Source organism: Xyrauchen texanus, chromosome 27, assembly GCF_025860055.1.
Source record: "Xyrauchen texanus isolate HMW12.3.18 chromosome 27, RBS_HiC_50CHRs, whole genome shotgun sequence".
Lineage (NCBI taxonomy): Eukaryota > Metazoa > Chordata > Actinopteri > Cypriniformes > Catostomidae > Xyrauchen > Xyrauchen texanus.
The window spans coordinates 15963246-15984347 of record NC_068302.1 but is presented as its reverse complement, the minus strand read 5'-3'; the positions used below and the strand labels follow the sequence as shown (position 1 = coordinate 15984347).

Here is a 21102-nt window from a genome sequence, read left to right as displayed (position 1 = left end):
AAAAATAAAAACCGTATATCTCAAAATAATTTTAGATGAAATATTCTCGCAATTTAACTATAAAGTGTTAATTAAAGACGTGAAGTCTTGTCTTTCATCACAGACACAATCTTGTGAACAAGATCATCCTTGTATGTCAAAACATGCTGAATGCTACTTTATCATCCTTCACAAGGTGGCGTACTGAATCAATTCCCCCCTCACACTGTCCCGGTCCGTCGTACCAAAACAAATCCTCCATCCTTCCGGCTCCCACAACATGTTTGTGTGTGATCAAGTCAAGCGAAAGTGTTCACAAAAAGACCGCACGCTTTTACCAGAAAAACTATCTGGACCAGAGGCAAAATAATAAAGAACGATGTCCCGGTGAGAACCGTACAGGATAAAGCAACCAAAAGAGTCTCCACCGGACAAGCCCAACACTTATTGCGATCAACAGGACGCTCGCGTCAGACCCAACAGACGGACAGCAGCGAGGTTTGCTTGAGCTCACATCCCAAACAGAATACGCACATGTGGGACAGACAGGCATCTATTTGAAGTTCTTGACAAGGTGCGTTAATGAAATGTTGCACTTTTCAATGTATGTGTGTTTTCCTAGCTTTTGTGTTTAATCTTTATACTAGTTAATTAAATTTATTATAAAGCAGGCCAGTCAACCGAGCTGAGCTAACAAATAAACTCAAAAGACAAGCTGTTTACATTTCTGGTCTTTACAAAATACACCATGGTAACCACAGTTTTCGCAAACATACTATAGGCTACCGCAAAATTAACACAGTTGTTACTTACTGAAAAGTTTTCATTAGGAATATTTGGTATTGTGGTATTCACCAACACTGTCAACAAACAGTACATAAAACAAAAATAAATAAGCTGAAGCAATATGAAAGAGACTGTGAGACTTTATACAGCGTGTGAAGGATTTTTCAGTTGGAACAATAACTATATTAACTTATTTTGGCTGCAACCTTTGCCATAATGGCAGTTCAGTGTTTGCTTTCTTGCCATTATTTCTCCATTATCTGGAGATATATATATATATATATATATATATATATATATATATATATATATATATATATATATATATATATATATATATAAGCTTTTAGTATTTGGGACTTTGTATTTCTCATACAGCATTAATGTAAATGACTTATGCTAGCTGGCTTGACAAAGCCAAAATACTAATACAAATAATAATTTTTTTTTTAATCTCTAAATGAAGACCAACATTTCTGACTGACTCCTAGAAATTTCAAGCACATCCACCAAACTCAGCACAGACCTTCAGACTGTTCTGGAGTTATGTGCCATGTCTTTTCTAACTGATCAGACCTAAAGTTTTCACACTGTGGATGAGCAAATATAGTAAAAATCTCATAGACTTGCATTGACAGAATGTTCAAACGTGCCAACAGAATGTACATTTATTCATACAGTGCCATATTTGATTTTGAATGGGAATGACAACGAAGCTGTGAGGGATAGACTTATCTCTTCAATGGCATACATGGTATAATGTGGTAAAAAGCTTCTAATCTAGATCACATCTGATTTTCCACAACTCGTGCTGTCTGGAGTTTTTTTGTCTACTGAATGTTTTTTAGAATGTTGTTTTTTCAATTCTTTGTCCGCAGAACGATCCAAAAATACTTTAAACAACTGTACATCCCGTTGAAGAGGTACGTCTGTCCCTCACATCCTCATTGTCATTCCTGTAAAAAAATCAAAGGTGGCGCTGCTGTGAATAAGGTTTGTTCAAACTGTAAAAAATGTAAATGTAAACAAATGAACATAAGGCCTTCGGCCTGATCGGCTTTAAAGGGTAATGAAACCACCAAAAATAGTTTTTTAGATGTAAAGTTAACGTATATGTAGAGGTTGCACATCATTGAAAACAATAAAAGCACTCATTATGTTTATTGCCAAGGTGAAAGTGGTTATATTTGCATTTTATTGAGGCATTTTGTTCTTTCATTTTAAAAATGAATGTTGAAACAACGTCAAAAAATATGAAGTATATGTGTAAACTCTGATTCTGAGTGTTTCCCATATAATTCATTAGAAGGAATGCTTTTCATCCAATCACAGCACTGCCTTTTGTATGAGTTCGACAGCCTTGCATTACAGCAGAGAATTCAAACTCACTCAAAAATATAACAGCGGTTCCAGGCAGGTGAAAGACTTCAGCAGCAATCGCAGAACTGAAATGAGAGGGGCTTTTACACAAAACACCGTGGTGAGATTGAAATCACTCGTCAGAATGGACCTAGTCCATAACCGCACTAAAGCATGTTTGGCTGTCTGCAGTTCTGCTACTCACGCTCCAAACATGAAGGGAGAGGCTGTTCTGTTTAGATGGCATGCATATCCATCGCATCTTCTCTGTGCTTCTGATCATGGACAGGAGAACACGATGGCTTGTTCAAGAGCAGAAGACAAAATGTGTATCTTTTACATAGTGCGAAAGTTTCCGAGATTTATGCCGACATGGTTTACCTGTGTTGTCATCAAGACAGTGGAGTTGATGTTCTGGATAACTTGGTCAGACAAAGTTAGTAAGCAATTTTTTCACACTGTAAGAATAAATACCTATACATTTATGTAAAGTCTCAAAGCAGTGTTTGGTAATGTCTACCCTTAGTGCTGTTCTCACTTCATTCTCAAAAGTTTGATCAAAATACCCAAATCTTTTTGCAGATTTGCAAACTGTTCTATCATCTGCACTTGTCACACTTTTGCCCCATGATCGATTTAAATGGTAAATGGTCTGCACTTATATAGTGCCTTTTTAACCTTAACGGTATTCAAAGCGCTTTACACTGTAAAACTCATTCACCCATTCTCGCACACATTCACAATGACGGCAGAGCTGCCATGCAAGGCACTAGTCTGCCATTGGGAGCAATTTGGGGTTCAGTGTCTTGCCCAAGGACACTTCGGCATGTGGAGTTGTGTGGGCCGGGAATCTAACCGCCAACCCTGCGATTGGTGGTCAATCCGCTCTAACACCTGAGCCACATCCCGTTCATCCCCACTCATATTGTGATGTTCAGCCATCTCTGTTTTCATTTGTGTGTTTTGGAAGTGAGAGTTGTAGCTCTTGAATCCCTCAGGTCAGCTTTGTTCTTTCTTAAAACATTTGCATACAGTACATTAGGTGGTCGTTAAAGGAAGTGGTATCATGTCTGTGTCAGAGCGGATGATAGAGGTGAATTCAGTTGAATCTTAATTTAATTCAACTCATATACTGGCTCTTTCTCTTTCCACCACTTTTTGCTGTTTTAGGCCTTGTGGTGCTCAGAAAAGTCCACTTTCATGTAGCCTTTACTATACTGGCTGATAAGGTTAAATATTCTGAACCGGTTAGCTGTGTATTCAAGTTTAGGTGATGCAGGTAATAGACTTCACTAGGGAGGCTTCCTGTGTGTCTGCTGAAGCTCATTCATTGCTTTTGTTCTTGAGGCAGAGCATGGAATGTATCTTCCTTCTGCAAAACTGGCTGGACCAGTGTGTCAATGGTGCACACACACACACACAGAATGAAAAATAAAAAGAAACAAACAGACAGGAAATACAGTGGTGTAAAAAAAGCTTTAGGGCAATCAGCTGGCCCTTGCTTCTTGACAGATTAGTTGAAAGATTTGCTGTTGTAAAACTATACTTCATATGCAGGAAAAAGTGTAACAGACTTAGAGCGTCATTCGTCTGTGCAGGCTACCTGTTATTTTTCATTTTGGCAAGGATTTTGAATGTGTAGGCCACACTAATATTCTATTTAAGATTTAAGCAGCTTAGCTGTTTTTTTCTTATTAGGCCTATATTTTGGCTCAGATGACTCAGGACTTTTCTTTGCAAAATTAGCTGGAAACATGGTGACATATGGTGTGTTATGTTGTCCCTATTAGAACCTTTTTGCATTTAAGAATTGATATGTTATTGCAGTGGTTATAAAACATTTCAAGTAGGGCTGCACAATTAATCGAATAAATAATCAAGATTACAATTACAGCTGCCACAATTAACTAATCATGAAAAGTGTCAATTAAAGCAGTCCATGTAGCGTACTCATGTTACATCAAAATGTAATATTTTCTTTTTCTTTTTAACATATGTTTTTGCAGTGGTTATTGCTTGCATCTGTGAATGATTTATAAAAAATTGGAATAACAGCTTTGTTTTTTTATGCTTCTGAGAAGGCCAATGCAAAGTTGACCATTTAGGTAACTTGTCTCGATTTACTGATGAATAAAAGAAATAAAGTAATTCTGGAACACATTTCTCAGCTTGTTTATGTCTTAAAAATAAGGCACGCAGTTGATCCACCCCAAATACGTTTTTTAAATGTAAGTTCTATTAGTCAAAATTAATTTCAATTACAATATCAAGGGAAATAATCGTCATATAGGGATGTTGCGATTACCCGATTTCAACCGCGATTAAAATGGTCACGTTTATTAAACCGTAAGAATTTGGAAACTACGGTTAAAAAAACCTCCTCCTCTTTTTTTTTTTTTTTTTTTTTAATTTATTTTTTTTACTGAAAATGAGTCCTTCAGTTTGGGTCTAACTACTTGCGTGTGTCCTGCCCTCTGCCTGTCTGATCTGTGAGGCTGTTACTATGGTAATGGAGTTCACAAGGTGATTGTCTAAGTAAGGCGGGGCGCGTGCAGAACGTGAACTTTCAGTGCACCTGAAACTCTCAAAATGAAAACAAGGCGGAAACAATGCGATCTCCCGGAGCTGTATCTGCTGAAGAAGCTAATTAAATCAGCTATTTGGGAGTATTTTGGCTATCTAAAAAATGACACCGTAGTTGTTGAAGACGGGTATCCAGTATGCAAAATGTTACTTACCTTTTAGTAAAGTCAAACACTGAATTCAAACTGTAAATCTGAAGAGTTGTGTATTTTAAGTTTAAAAGCTTTATATTGTGAATGCGATGCTTCCAAATAGTTTTTCCTACTTGAATACGATTTCAGTGAGTGTAAATGTGCTGTGAATATCCGGCTGATCGTTAGATTACTGAATAAAGAAAGAAGGTTCTGCTAGCCTGACACCGTTTGATTTTATAAATATGTTTTAAGTTATAGTTGTTTTTGTTTATTTATTTTATTCTATTTTTATTTATTGAAAGGGTATACATACTTTTTTGTTGAAAAGGTACAGTATGTTTTGGTGTCAGAGGGCAGAGAGAGAAAATTACACCAGCTTTAAATCTTGCCTTTTAGATGCTATTTAAATTTGTATTTATTTTACAGAGAAACACAATTACATTGCCTATTTTGTAAATTTTGACATTTAGACTGGTATTGCTATCTACAACAATAGTTGTATAAGAAAATATATTTAAGTCAATATTCAGCTTAAATCTTTGTAAGGGGGGTTAAGATGGGCAAGGAGGAGGCGAGAACCGGCTTGTCAATATAAATGCTATTTAATTAAACTCAAAAACCGAAACACACAAACATACACACACACATGATGGACATTCCCGTAATTCTCTCTCTCCCTCTCTCAAACCATCGCCACCGGCCGCCTTTATCCCTCGTGTGCCTCATCAGTCCGATTGGGGACCGGGTGCGCGATATTCCGACCCGGCCCTGCCCCCCTCCGCTCCACACTCCTCCCGGCATTATCTCAGGTTGGGGTGCCACCGGCATGACGTTCATCCCCCCTATCCCTGGGGCGGGGTGTATCTTGCATCCTGTGTGGTCATCCCCGCCTTCCTCGCCCTGGGAGGAGACAGGAGGGGAAGACAACAACAACAACAACAAAAAAAATAAATAGGCGAGGGAAAAGGCCAACAATGTGCGACAGAGAGAGGAGAGAGAGAAAAAGCTCACTTACCGGTTCTCTGATGTACCGTCGCGTGGTCCTTGAACACTCCTCCACACTCAGGTGGACGACAGCCGCTCCAACCCCGGGCGAACCGGAGTCAAACCTTCGACGCCCAGCGGGCAGAACGCCCCTTCGCTTTTCTGTCAGCAAATGGGGACACTCCTCCGCCCCTGGCAGCGGCCCTACCGCTCCGGGCGGTCGGGGAGTTTCTTCCCTCCTCCCCTCGCGGACGGCGGTCTCCCTCGACGACTCCACGTCTCTAGGGACGGCAGGGCATTCCTCCGGCAGCGGCTCCCTCGTTCCAGGCGGTCGGGGTATCCAGTCCCCACTTGCCCCGCGGACGGCAGCCGTTCCCCGCATCCGGGTGGTCGGGCTACTCAGTCACCCGGCAGATGGCAGCGGCGCTCCCCTGGGTGGACGGCAGTGTCGATGACTCTGCAACGGGCATCCCTTCTCCCTCCCGGGCTTTCGGCACCAATGTAAGGGGGTTAAGATGGGCAAGGAGGAGGCGAGAACCGGCTTGTCAATATAAATGCTATTTACTTAAACTCAAAAACCAAAACACACAAACATACACACACACACGACGGACATGCCCGTAATTCTCTCTCTCTCGAACCATCGTCACCAGCCGCCTTTATCCCTCACGCGCACATCAGGCCGATTGGGGAATGGGCACGTGATATTCCGACCCTGCCCTGCCCCCCCTCTGCTCCACACTCCATAAATCATAATATAATGCAAACTTAAACCAAAAGCACAAACATAAACTAACACACACACGACGGACATGCCCGTAATTTTCTCTCTCTCTCGAACCATCGTCACTGGCCGCCTTTATCCTTCGCGCGATATTCCGACCCGCGCCCCCTCCGCTCCACAATCTTGTTGCGCATTTCTGAGTGCTTGAGAGAAACATGAAAACATGTGTTGTTTTTTAGCCTTAAACAACACAAGGTCTCGTGTGAACATGCCGAGCCATGCTTTTCTCATAACGTGCATGACTTCATGGTTTTCAATGAAAAATGCATTTTGGCTTGTTTCTGACCAAAGCCTATTGTTCTCCTTAAGAAAATGTGGAATTTGAAGTACAAGTAACATGGGCTACTTTTATTTTACTTTTGCGCCCTTTTTTAAGCTTTAAAGTGTCGCAATTAACTGTAATTGTATTGAAAAGACTGACATGGGTACTCATGAATTATTCTGCTATTGTTTTCCACATAAGAAAGTAAGTCAGATAAGTTTGGAATGATCTGAGGATTATTAACAGATGAAAGAATTGATCCTAGTTATTTTAGACGCTTGTGTATTCGTTTTAATGCATAGGGATCTCTAAGCAGTGTATTTGTTTTAATGCATAGGGATCTCTAAGCAGCATATATTTTATTGTTCTGTTGGCATGATGGCACAATTGCCACAGATGCACCTAAAAAGTATTGATATCAATATATTTAGACGATCACTTTCCTTTTTAATGAAAACATGACTCATTGTAATGAACAACGTATGCGTTTGTCACTACACTGAATATATTATGAAAGATGATTATATGATGAACGACAGTACGACAAACACCAGTGAATGTATTCTGTATACGTTTACATGTTGCACGGTAAGTGTTTCATTTCACAGTTATAAATGTGAAAGCACCATGTATTCACTTTATTTGGTACTGTCATGCGTTACTCAGCATTTGTAAAGCAGGAATGTTTCACCATTGGAAAATGCACCAACTATGTAACAAGATACACACTGTTGTGTCGCATCTTGGTTTAAACAATGATAATAATACCTATTACATAAATAGACAAGTCAATTATGGTTATTATCTACCACGCTGTCTCAGACTGCAGTATCCGTGGTGTTTGTGGAGGTGGTTCATTTTCTTCAAATTCGGGATCAGACTCTGGCTCAAACATGTATGTATGGATGAATTCCTCCAGTTGTCATTTTTTTAACCATCCTAAGTTTTCAAAACAACCCCACACTCGTGTAAATGGCAGGGGCGTTTACACTTTTCCACATGCAAAGATGTTACCCAATCACAGCAGTGGGCATTTACACTGAAGTCATTAATCAGAGGCACAAAAACTGGATAGAAAATGACCAATAATTCCTAAATTATTTTGAACGTTGTCTTGCATTCATTTCACGTGTTATTGTAGTTTAACTAAAATTACACAGATCAATCCTTATGGCACTTTATTTCACATGATTTTAAGTTATGTAAGCTGACCTGTCCAATAAGAAGAAAGCCAATTTAGGGTCAGTTATGATCCCCCAAAAACCGAACGCAGGTCCCTCCAAAAATCAAAAGACCTGCCAATGTTCACTCTAGTTTTCACATTCCCGCTTAGCCAGACGGGATTCAGTAGATAATTTTTTTTTGGCTTACTTAGAGTTTGTGTTTGAGTCGGTGTTGTGCTGGATTCCATCTCTAAGATAACGTTGTTGCAGACTGTTTGTTGTTGCTGTTGATATAGCGGAAGAGAAGCACTGAGGAAAGGCTCTTAGGAGCATGCATAAACGTCACATCCTTTGGATTTTCCCATCAATACCGACCCACTCCCTTCACATAAAAATCAGTCTACAGGCTTTAATAGGCAACCTAGGAAGTCCGGGAGGGCTAATTTTTTAAGTTGCATTACAAGCAGTTCACAAAAAGGTGAATATTACATTAAAATTGTTACATACGGCACCTTTGAGTCATATCTTTGTGGTACACTGTAAAAAAAATCCTGTTGTTTTTACAAAAAAAATAAAAATGCCATCTGTGGTTGCCAGAATATTTATGTAAAAAATACAGTAAAATGTAAACAACTTTACAGAACAGCCTGTACATTTTACTGTTTAAAATGGTTGTAATTTACATGACCACGTTGGTCTTCTGAAAATGTAAAAATCTGCTTTTTACTTTATAAGGTATTTGTTAATCACCTACAGAAGGGCACATGATGACATGAAGTTCATCAATAGAGGCTCTTCCAGGAGTAATGACCAATAAACATATAGAGACACTCACACAAACACTAAACACCATCAGGGTAACACATATGAGATTTAAATAATACAGTAAACATTAACTAAATTACATCAAATATAAAACAGAACAACCTAAAGTACGTAACTGATATTAAAAATAAGATTAAACATAACTATTCCCATAAAATATAATGAAATGTAATGGGTCACACAGGGAATTCTGGGAATGCCCGATTACATTTTTTTACTGTAATTTTAACAATAATTTACCATAAAAAGTACAAGTACACTCTTGTTAAACAATGTACATTTTTACCATTAATTGTACAGGAAAATCGTACTTTTTACATCTAAAAGCTACTGTATTGTCTTTTAAAATATCTAAACAAAAATTACTGTATATTTTACAGTTCATATTCGTTAATCAATTAACTTTTTATTTCTGTAGCATTTTTACAGTATTTTTACAATTAAAATTACAGACATTTTTTACCGTGTACCTAAGAACAATCATTTCCCATTGATAACAGCATAACTGACTAGCCAGTGTGTCTGTGAACCTAATTACTCTTTTTCTGCCACTCCTTTTTCAAGAACACGTTTTGAATCCACAGCATGAGTCACTCCTCTGCTTTGATTTTTTTTCCACAACTTCTTGTTCAAATGATATTACTGTTGTTAATTGAATGTCTATTGGACACCTAGAGTGATGTGTCAGAGGATGGTTCTCTTGTTTACTATTCCACTGCTGAAAATCTGATCTCAGATTTGATTTAGTGATTTTTACTGCCCTTTTGTTTTATAATTTTTTATGTTCCTATAGTTATTTGAGGTGCTGTCAGTTTTTCCTGGTTTGGAATTTATTTATAGTCAGGCCAAAATGTTGAAAAGCAGGTACAAGATGATAGGATTATTATTATTGTTTTACACAGCTTGCGAGTTGAGTGTTGAATGAAGTTTAATTGATAGCAATGAAATATTTTTTTACTGGCTGATGTTGCCACTCATCTAAAAAGTCATTGGTTTAAATAGCTGTTGATATGCTTAGTGGCAACAAATTGAATGTTGATAGTAATTTCTTCTGTTAAAGAACGCATGAAATCACATGATGAGTCAACAGAAAGTCTGTTCCGTATAGTAGAGTGAATCTAAATGCATTCAATGGGAGATGTGGAGATACACACACACACACACACACACACACACACACACACACACACACACACACACACACACACACACACACACACACATACGCACACTCACTGGTGGCCAAAAGTTTGGAATAATGTAGAGATTTTGCTCTTATGGAAAGAAATTGTTACTTTTATTCACTAAAGTGGCATTCAGCTGATCATAATGTATAGTCAGGACATAAATAACTTGAAAAATTACTATAAAAAAAAATAAAAGTTCCGCACTTCTTAAACTACTTCAAAGTGTTCTCATCAAAAAATCCTCCTATGCAGCAATGACGGCTTTGTAGATCTTTAGTATTCAAGCTGTCAGTTTGTCCAGATACTCAGGTGACATTTCACCCCACACTTCCTGTAGCACTTGCCATAAATGTGGCTGTCTTGTCGGGCAATTCTCACTCACCTTACATTCTAGCTGATCCCACAAAAGCTCAATGGGGTTAAGATCCATAACACTGTTTTCCAATTATCTGTTGACCAATATCTGTTTATTTGCCCACTCGAACCTTTTCTTTTTGTTTTTCTGTTTTAAAAATTGTCTTTCACTTTGCAAGTCTGCCCATAAGATCTGCACCCCTAAGTCTTCTCTTTACTGTTGTACATGAAACTGGTGTTGAGCAGGTAGAATTCAAACTAGAGACTCTGATGTACTTATCCTCTTGTCTAGTTGTACATCCAGGGCTTCAGACTGCGACTAAAATGGTCCAAATGTGACCAAAAATAATTTATTGCGACTATAATTTAAAATCATTCGGGTTATGTGCATTCATATGCAGTTTAGTCAGATATCATGTTGTGAGTTATTGAATACATCTATAGAGCGTGCACCAGTGTGTCATGCAATGAATTTCACCTGTTCTGTTTCTGACGAGCTCGCTGAACCGCATGCAACAACAAACTCAGCGCGAGAGAGTCATAACCAAATTACTCTTTTGAACTGGATCTTTTTCATGAATCACCCGAAAAGAACTGAGGATTTTAACTTGGGTGCTCGGGTTTGCAGTTTGAATCTGATTCACTTTCTCAGCGAATCAGCATTAAGTGAGTTCACAACTGTAAGTGCAGACATTTCAAAATGAGAGTCCCCTGTGTATTTCAGGCTTCTTTGTAGTGATGCACCGGCGGTGGACTTTCTGGTGCCCCCCTAGGGAGTTGGTGCATTGGTGCCCTTCGCAGACTGCGTAGGTATTGCTTTGAAGTATTTCCACACCGCTGACATCGGCCTTTGCTTGGTAGCGCCGTGATAATGGCTAGATCGATCGAGAGTGAAACCTGAGCAATGGGGGGCAGGGAGGCATATATGTTCGGCTCGTATTTTCAGCCTTTTTTCTCTTTCGGCCAAAACAAAACATTTCATTTTCGGCCGAAGATTTTCGGTGGCCAAAATTTCGTTGCATCCTTACTTCTTTATAATTAAAAGTCCTGTATTATGTATGAGAACAAGCTTATGACAATTAGGGGTGCAAGCATTCATTGATGCTTAAGAAGACAACAAACTACTATATGCATACTATATTTTATGTAATTATCTTTTATCTCTTATATTTGTTTAAATTATGAAAGTGGTGTGAACATTTCTGAGACAAAAGGGAATGTTAACTTTTCTTCTCAACTATATACTGTATACATTTTATTAATCCTCCTATTAATGGGTTATCTGCCATCTAAATCAAGCAATTCTGTGATTTTGGTGACAAAAAAACAGCCATTTTGCTCCTTAATGTTTCAGTTTAATATTTTTTTTCAGTCTGAAGCCCTGACATCTGTCCTTCCACATCTCTTTCTTTCCCTGTTAGAGCCAGTTTTCCTTTGTCTTTGAAGAGTGTAGTGTACACCTTTGTATGAAATATTACGTTTTTGTTTTTTTTTGGCAATTTCAAGCATTGTATAGCCTTCATTACACAAAACAACAATTGACTGATGAGTTTCTAAAGAAAGATGTTTCTTTTTGCCATTTTTTTACCTAATATTGACCTTATGACATGCCTGTCTATTGCATACTGCAACTAAAAAACAAACACAAAGACGATGTTAAATTTCATTTAACGATCCAAATAGTTTTCAACTGTGTTTGATATAATGGCAAGTGAATTTCTAGTACCAAATTAGCAATTTAGCATGATTACTCAAGGATAAGGTGTTGGAGTGATGGCTGCTGGAAATGGGGCATTCTTTTTTGAAAAATTAAATTTTTAAAATAGTGATGGTGCTGTTTTTTTACATCAGTAATGATCTGACTATACTCCCAAACATTCCTTTTGCAAATAGAATGGACTAACAAAGAGCCCTGCAACAGATGGCTTGGTACTCATAGAGACCCTCACTGAACATCGGGTCAGTCTGGGATTAAACGAAGAGACAGAAGTAATTGAGACAGCCTAAATAAATAAAAGAACTGTGGCAAATTCTCCAAGAAGCTTGGAACTGCCAACAACCAAGAAAAACTGTGTCCAGGTATAAGTAGGAGAATTGGTGTTGTTTTGAAGGCAAAAGTGTTCACACCAAATATTGATTTAGCTCCTTTTCTGTTAACTGGACCTTTTATGACATTAATTGATAATGAAAGCTATTTGTCATTATTGTTTTAAGAAATCCTTACTTTGAAAGTTTTTCCACAAGTGCCTGAAACGTACAAAAAACTGTACACACCGATCAGCCACAACATTAAACCCACCTGCCTAATATTGGGTAGGTCCTCGTGCCTCAAACACCGCTAACCCACATCTCCGAATAGCATTCTTCTCACCACAATTGTACAGAGTGGTTATCTGAGTTACTGTTGACTTTGTCAGTTCAAACCAGTCTGGCCATTCTCTGTTGATCTCGCTCATCAACATGGCATTTCTTTCTACAGAACTGCTTTTCAGTGGATATTTTTTGCTTTGGCATCATTCAGAGTAAATTCTATTGTTGTGCGTGAAAATCACAGGAGATCAGCAGTTACAGAAATAATCGAACCAGCCCATCTGGCAACAACAATCATGCCTCTGTCCAAATTACTGGGATAAAACATTTTCCCAATTCTGATGGTTAATGTGAACATTAACTGAGCTCCTGACCCGTATCTGTATGATTGTTTTGTTAAACATTGTTGCAGACCAGGTACACCCCTTCATGGTATTGCTATACCCTGATGGCAGTGCCCTTTTTCAGCAGGATAATGTGCCCTGCCACACTGCATACATTGTTCGGGAATGGTTTGAGGAACATGATGAAGAGTTCAAGGTGTTTCCCTGGCCTCCAAATTCCTCAGATCTCAATCCGATTGAGCTTCTCTGGGATGTGCTGGACCAACAAGTCCGATCCATGGCAGCACAACCTTACAGGACTTGAAGGATCTTCTGCTAATATCTTGGTTCCAGATACCACAGGTCACCTTCAGGGGTCTTGTAGAATCCATGCCTCGGTGGGTTGGCGCTGCTTTGGCGGCACACGGAGGACAAACAGCATATTAGGCAGGTGGTCATAATGTTTTGGTTCATCAGTGTATAGGCCAAACCATCTGTGGCTCTAGTGCTCAAGTCTGGTGCATGTCTGAGATGTCTAAATTAATTATTATAATTTTTTATAAATAATTATGAATCATTCCAAAATAATTGGATTGAATCAGGACCAAATTTGAGATTTTACAATGCATCGCAAACGTTAGATAAAGAATCGTAATCATTGTCAGAAAAAAGTTTACACCCCTAGTTACGAACCACTGAAACAAACTCAAAAACACCTTTGTTGTGGCCCAATTTTTTTCATAAAGCATCACACAAGTTCATTCTTTGATTTTATATGAAGTACACCACGGCCTTAACAGTGCTTCTCAAATTGTTGCCGCAGAGGTATCGTAATGGGGGCACAGAAATCTTTCTTTCATGAGAGAAATAACTTTCACTCATTCAAATTTGCCACGGTGACAATAAACACAAGAACCAATATATCATATCTATTATGGAGCTTTAATTTGCTTTTAGAACTTGACAGTCACAATCACGATTCTTCTCATCCCTCAATTTCAATGACGAAAAAATCATACTGGTTTGAAGTGATGATGGTGAGTAAATTATTGCACATTAAAAATTTTGGGGTGAGCTATTACAATTTACCATTGCTCATGCAAGCATTATCACTTTTCTTTTTATTTTATTCTATTTGTTGATGTTTTACCAAGGAAATCAGTTTTCATTTTATTTTTTCAATTTGTGTTAATTACTATAATACAGTGATGAAAACCATCCTGTCCAGACACAATGATATATTTGTTTAATGTTTTAAAATATTTTATGATTCTAATAATGGGCTTCTTGTTCAAGTTCATGTTGTGTTCTGGTCGTTTTGACCTGAAGAGGATATTCTTTTGCCTGTAAATTTTAGTTAATGTTATCCTATTGGATTAATACTTACCTTGTTCCCGGTCAAAATTGACCAGCCTATAAAAATTATTTATAAATCTCTCATTTTTCTATATTATCACCAAATATTGGATTAGATCTTTTTGCCAAATTTTCTTTCAATTAGCACAGGTATTGAATTTCTTTTGGAACTTATTGTATTTTCTGTACTATTTATCACACTAGTGTGTTTAATGTTTAACCAGGAAGTTTGTTTTGATGTGCTTTTATTTTGTACAAAATGGCACAAAGTCACATTTGTGGTGTTACTGGTCAAAAATTACCGGCCATTGAAAATGAATGGGGGAAATAAAAAATGTTCATGTTCATATGCGCACGTGTGCTTGAAATATAAAGGCTTCAGACCTGTGCATGCGCAAACACACACACACAAGTGCACTAGCACACACATGCACTCAAACACACACACATGCTCACGTACACGCATAACACTTGAGTATTACATGCTTTCTTTTTCACAGAGATTAACTTTATCCTACCCTCAACTGCATCCAACATCCATTCATCCATCCAACATTACCAAACACACACACACACGCACAAACGCACACAAGCTCACGTACAAGCACAAATGTGCATGTGTGCTTGCCAACATAAAGGTGTTGGATCTGTGCACATGCACACACACACATACACACACACATGCGTGAACACTTACATACTCATGTTCACGCACAAATTCTGAGAATTACATGCATGCTTACATGTTTACGTTCATATATGTGCATGTGTGCTTGCAAACAAAGGCCTCGGATCTGTGTGCGTGCACCTACACATGCGCGCGCACGCACACATGCTCAAATATACATGCAAATTCTTTGAGTGTTACATGCTTTCTTACATGTTGTTGTTCACATATGTGCATGTGTCCTTGCAAACATAAAGGTGTCGGATCTGTGCACGTGCACACACACACACACACACACGCACATACACATGCGCGCACACATATGCTCACGTACACGCACAAATTATTTGAGTATTACATGCTTTCTTTTTCACATAGATTAACTTTATCAACCCTGAACTGCATCCAACATCCATTCATTCATCCAAAATGAACACACACAGACCAGAACTGTCTTTGCCACACAGTGAACCCTCTCCAATAGAATCAATAGAATTGTGGTGTTCAGAGATGACCAGCCATTGAAAAATAATGGAGAATATAATAAAAAGTCTTAAACTTTTATTTTGAAATGCTTTCATTTTCTAAAAAGGGGCACAAAGTAACATTTGTGGTGTTCCCTGTCAAATCTGACCATCGTTACAAAGAAAAATGGCATAAGCCCATATACACATTAGCACTGTAATATAAAGAACATTTCATGGAACAGAAATACCAATACTGTTCATATTTCTGTTATATTTTGTAATCAATAACAAACCAAATCAATAAACACCTGGTGTTTCTGTGTCCTCTTGCACATGACTGACAATAGCTTGTTTTTCTGTGCCTTGCAAATGTGTGCTCTGCATTTGAAACACACAATTCTTAATGAAAGAAAATCTTTAAAGATAGTCTATTGGAGACGGGTCACTAAGGGGGGGTGGGGGGGGTGGGAGTAGGATAAAGTTCATCTCTGTGAAAAAGCGCATAATACTCATGTGTGGGTTTGTATGGGTGTGCATGTCCGAGGCCTTTATGTTTGCAGGCACATATGTGAACATGAACATGCTCCTGAACATTAACTTTTTCTCATATTTTTTTATCTCCCCATTAATTTTCAATGTCTGGTCGTTTTTCACTGGGAACTCAAGTGTGACTTTGTGCAATTTCAAAACAAACTTCCTGGTGAAACATTAACGCTCACAAGTGTGATAAATAGTACAGAATGTTTTCATGTTTTATTTAATATTGCCAAAATTATCCACAAATATTATTATTAGTTTTTTTTTTCTTTTTACTCAAAAACAGAGGTGCATAAGCTCAGGTCATTGAGGCCTATGATCAATAAGTTCCAAAAAGAAATGCAATGCCTGTGCTAATTGAAAGAAAACAAGTTGGCAAAAAGATCTAATAATATAGCATTATGAGAAATTTATAAACAATTTTAATAGGCTGGTCCTATTTGACCGGGAACACCAAATTAGTTAAAACAAAATTTGAAACACACAAGGGTTAATACAAAATATTAAAGGTTGAGGTAAAATATGGCCAGACATTTCTTTTATAGTTTTATTTGGTTTATTATTTTTGTAAGATTCGTCCATTTTTGCTGTCTTTGATTTTTTTCTGCCTAGATTCTTACATCTGCATCTCACGCTCTTGGACATTGTGTGAAATAAAGGTTAACTATAATGCAAGGCTGTTCAACATTATTTTAATGTTTTTAGGTCAATGGCTGTGTTGTGTTTGTGTGTAAACATCTCTGTGGAATGTCAGAACTACTGTACTTCCCTAAACACTCTGGGTTTGAATCTGTAGAAATTAAACATTCCAGCTTTGCAAAGGCATTTCCTGTCAACAAGCAGCTGCCAGTCCACAAACTCTGACCAGGATCCTCCTACTTTCCTTCCTTTGGAGTCTTTCTTCCTCGTTTTCTTGCTGATTATCTGTTAGCCGTGCCACTCCTTCCATGTCACTACTTCTGTCCCCCTTGCGCAACCACACAACTAAAATTTTACTAACGAAGCCAGTCGTGCTGGTAAATGCTGGAAAACTGCAGACAAAGCACAATTTAATAACTGTACAGGGAAGCATGGCATACCTATGTGTATTAACACAGGTATATATATGAACGTGATATGAAACACATGTTATTTGTGTCCAAGACTGACATGTGTATTGCATAAGCACATGTGGCTCACTGGATCCTCCTAATGTTTGATGTGTATGTGCCTTTAGTAGCAGAAACGAGCAGGATTTTTACACACAGACCTATACTCAGTCTGCTCTCTTAATTCAGCAAATTGATCCCTCCCTCCTTGGCAATGTCCAATCATCCTGATTTAATGCAGCCATACACACACACACAGACTCTGATTAATGGCATGTCAGTGAAGTGCTCGTTATGCTCTTGAGAACTCTGTATCTGCCAAGGCAAAGTCCACAGCAGTGGAGAGGAAGTGGGTAAGAGAGCAATGTGCTTTTGCTTTGGGTTTGTAGACACACCCCACCACAAGGGGGTTTAAAAAAAAAAGAAATTCTTGCCAAAAATATTCTTAAAATCTTGGGCAAAAAACTTGTTACTGTATAATCCGATAATATTATCTTTGACATGGAAAAAAAAATGCATGTAGAATGATCCAGGTTTAATTGTATAATGTAAACCCTGGAAAATGATGGATTACATATTGAAGCAAGAATGTAATTTAATCACTAATAGAAAAATAGAGCCCAATGTATCCAGAATATTTGTAAATAATGTATATAAAATAAAATGTACAGAACTCATCAGCAATAATGATTTTTTTCTGCCGGTCAGGTTGTCCTAGTCGTTAACATTTTTGGTTGCTCTGCCAACATTTTAACTTGCTCGAACCTCTAACGTTATTTGTGGATTGCACAACTGGCCATAGTGGCTTTTGAAATGCTGATTACAGATGATACTTCTGATAAAACTAAGATATCATTCTAATTTGACAAGGAATCAGTTCTCTGGTCTCTAAAAATTAGTCCTCTAGGGAAGAGCACTTTATATAATCTGCAGCAGTGCTTAATGCATCATATCATTAAACAAGATGAATATCAAAACATAAATCACACTCACTCAAATGATGACATGATTTCCCACCCATCATTTTATTAGCTCATATCCATATATGTGGTTACAGACAAATTATATAGAATGGTGAAATCGCCCACAGAAACTTTTAACTTCTCCATCTCACCTACATTTGTCTCCAGTGCATCTTTACTTGCAGCATACAGGCGACGTGAGCTTCACTGTCTTCACTCTCATTGGTAGTCACTTCCGAATGTCGCTCGTCATTTGCCTTAAGTTGGCATTTTCTCAAGTTGTCTTGATGCTAAATGAAATTCCATTAATTTAATTGGTTGTCTCTGTGTATTTTTTTCTTGCCTTAGGTGGTGTGATGGCTGCCCAGGTGGAGGTTGATGCTGGGCGGTCAAGCGTGGTTGGGGGTAGGCTTCACCTCAGCCCTCTCATTGACTCTAGCAACAAGAGCTTGTTGGAGGGATCCGGTGGACCCCAGGGGCCCCTCATCATTTCCTCAGAATCTAGCAAGCCTGTCCCTGGTCCCAAGCCCAGATTAACCCCAAAACCTTTTGCTGTGGAGAAAATTCCTACTATACGACCCATTCTAGCTCCTAAACCACAGCCAAAACCTAGATCTGAATCCACTCGGCCATCCTCCTACAAGCCAGACCCACCCAGTACATCTAAACCGCAGCCGCCAGGTAAACCATTCACAAATAAAAATCGGCCTGCATCCACTGCCTTTAAAACGAGCCCTAAGCCCAGTACAGGGCAAACAAACAAACCAGTGGCACAGTCCATCAAACCAGCATCTATCATTGCCTCCAAAGCTTCCAACAAATCTACAACATCCCAAACTAAGGATGTACCACGAAGAACAAGTTTTGGAGTCACCCCAGGTAGACCCAGGATTGATGTTCATGCCTCCACTCCAGGTGTGGAATGGCCTTTTGCTTCACGGAATAAACAACTTGGAACTTCAATCACTCGTGCTAAATCAACAGGCTTCCTAGCAGAGGTTGGACTGAATTATGAGGATAGTAAAGCGTATACTGGTGCCAAGGACGACTCTTCTCCTACTGTTTTTCTACCTCAATCTAAAGGTTTAAAACCCAGACCAGTGTCAGCTGTGTTTCTCCCAAATCCCTCTCAGTCTGCGCCTCAGGTGGAAACCCCTTCACCTGCCCCTCGTTGGGCAGAAAGGCGACCACTTTGCTCTGACCTTACCTCAAAGTTTGAGTCAATTGGGCTGTTCTTACACCGGCGACCTGCTAAAGAGGACAGCAAAGAGAACACTCCAGAAACACCAAAGGGTTTTGGTGCTGTGACTCAAAGGGAAAAAGAAAATTGTGCTGAAAAGATAGAAGGGCTGAATAAGCCCCCTGAGCCTGAGAAAATTAGACAAAAGATTGAGTCAAAAAATGAGGACTCTAAACATGAGGATAAAGGAGGAGGCAGTATAAAGAGGTGCTTCAGCCTGCTCTTGGACTCCTCTTCCTCCCCCTTGTCAGTGGCACATGTGGATACTGAAGTGACTGAGCCTCGTTCACCGTTGCTGACTGAAGAAATGCCTACTACACCATCACCGCCCCAGAAGCCACAATATAAGCCACACAACCTAGTACCTTACCGTACTAAAAGGTAAGGAACGACCATGTTCAAAATAAATTTTCAAATGTAACTTTGTAACGCTTACACATAGCACTCTCCATGGACCTTTTTCAAACCAACATCAAGATTTTTGGTTCAAATTTTTATAAAAGTGTATTAGGGCTGCAACTATCTATTATTTTGATAATCGATTGGTGGTGGCGTAGTGGCTAAAGCACAGGGCTGTTAATCAGAAGGTCAGAGGTTCTAACCCCACGGCCACCACCATTGTGTCCTTGAGTAAGACACTTAACTCCAGGTTGCTCCGGGGGGATTGTCCCTGTAATAAGTGCACTGTAAGTCGCTTTGGATAAAAGCGTCTGCCAAATGCATAAATGTAAATGTAATCATTAGATCTTAACTGACTATTCAGCTTGTGCCTAGACTTAAAAGTTTATATTAAACGTGTTTACTCCCAATAAAGTTAGAAAATCATCTTTAAAAATATCTCTAAATGACATTCACTGAATTCCAACAAAAAAATAAAAATGTATTAAGTGTAATTCTGTAAATATTCACTGCAAAAAACCTATTGCAATCAAGAGTTTTTGTCTTGTTTTCTATTGTTTTCCACATATTCTCTAAAAGAAAGTCTAAATATATTATATGTTGCTTCTCAGGTAAATGTATCTTGTTTTAAGTAGGCTCTTTTTAGATATTTTAAAATATTTAAATATTAAATATTGTATTCAACATTCTCCAATAACAATTTTTTCTTCTGCAGTATAGCTCCTAATGTAAATGTATGTTGTTTTAAAGGAGTTTTAGATATTTATATTGGAAAACAAGCCAAAAAAGACTGATCGGAAACTTTGTTGCAGTGTATAATGGGCTAAGACTACACTCTCTCACCTTTATTTCCACTTCGATCCATCTTTTACTCACAAAAACAAACTATCTTCTTTAAGAGCTGCGTATCGCTGATTTACTTCACAATAAGATTCATATGTGACAAAATAGGCTACAGTATATTATGATTCAATACATGTATGTCGCAGTCCATCACGTTAATTAATCTAGCTACAGCAAACGCGCACGAGGGACAGGCATGCAGTTTCAATCTCTCCCCCTTCATGCGACTCATCGATGTATCGCTGACTGCACAGAGAAATGCCATTTGTTTATGAAGCACTTCCTTATTATTTTAACTTTAATAAAGGATGCATTAAAGATATAATGCCAGGTTTGCTTTTTAGATGCTTTGACATGCAGGTTTTGCTTAAATGGAATGCCAGATCCGGCTCTGCTTTATTTCATGATGACAGTGCTTCTGTATTTCCTTATTTAACATTTTTCCATTATAATTCCATTATATTTTGTGATCTACATCACCTGAAGCTCTTTGGAAAGTTTAGAGTGCAT

General features: G+C 38.4%; 1 protein-coding gene across 1 annotated transcript in view; it reads left to right on the top strand.

The window, feature by feature from the left end:
* The first annotated feature begins 275 nt into the window (after positions 1 to 275).
* The window catches only part of LOC127620948 (titin homolog), a 63538-nt gene continuing 42711 nt past the window's right edge, over positions 276 to 21102 (top strand). The window contains exons 1-2 of the mRNA XM_052094322.1: positions 276 to 553; positions 18459 to 19731. Of these exons, the coding sequence (XP_051950282.1) occupies positions 18467 to 19731 (1265 nt within the window). The 5' untranslated portion in view covers positions 276 to 553; positions 18459 to 18466. The remainder of the gene's footprint in view (positions 554 to 18458; positions 19732 to 21102) is intronic.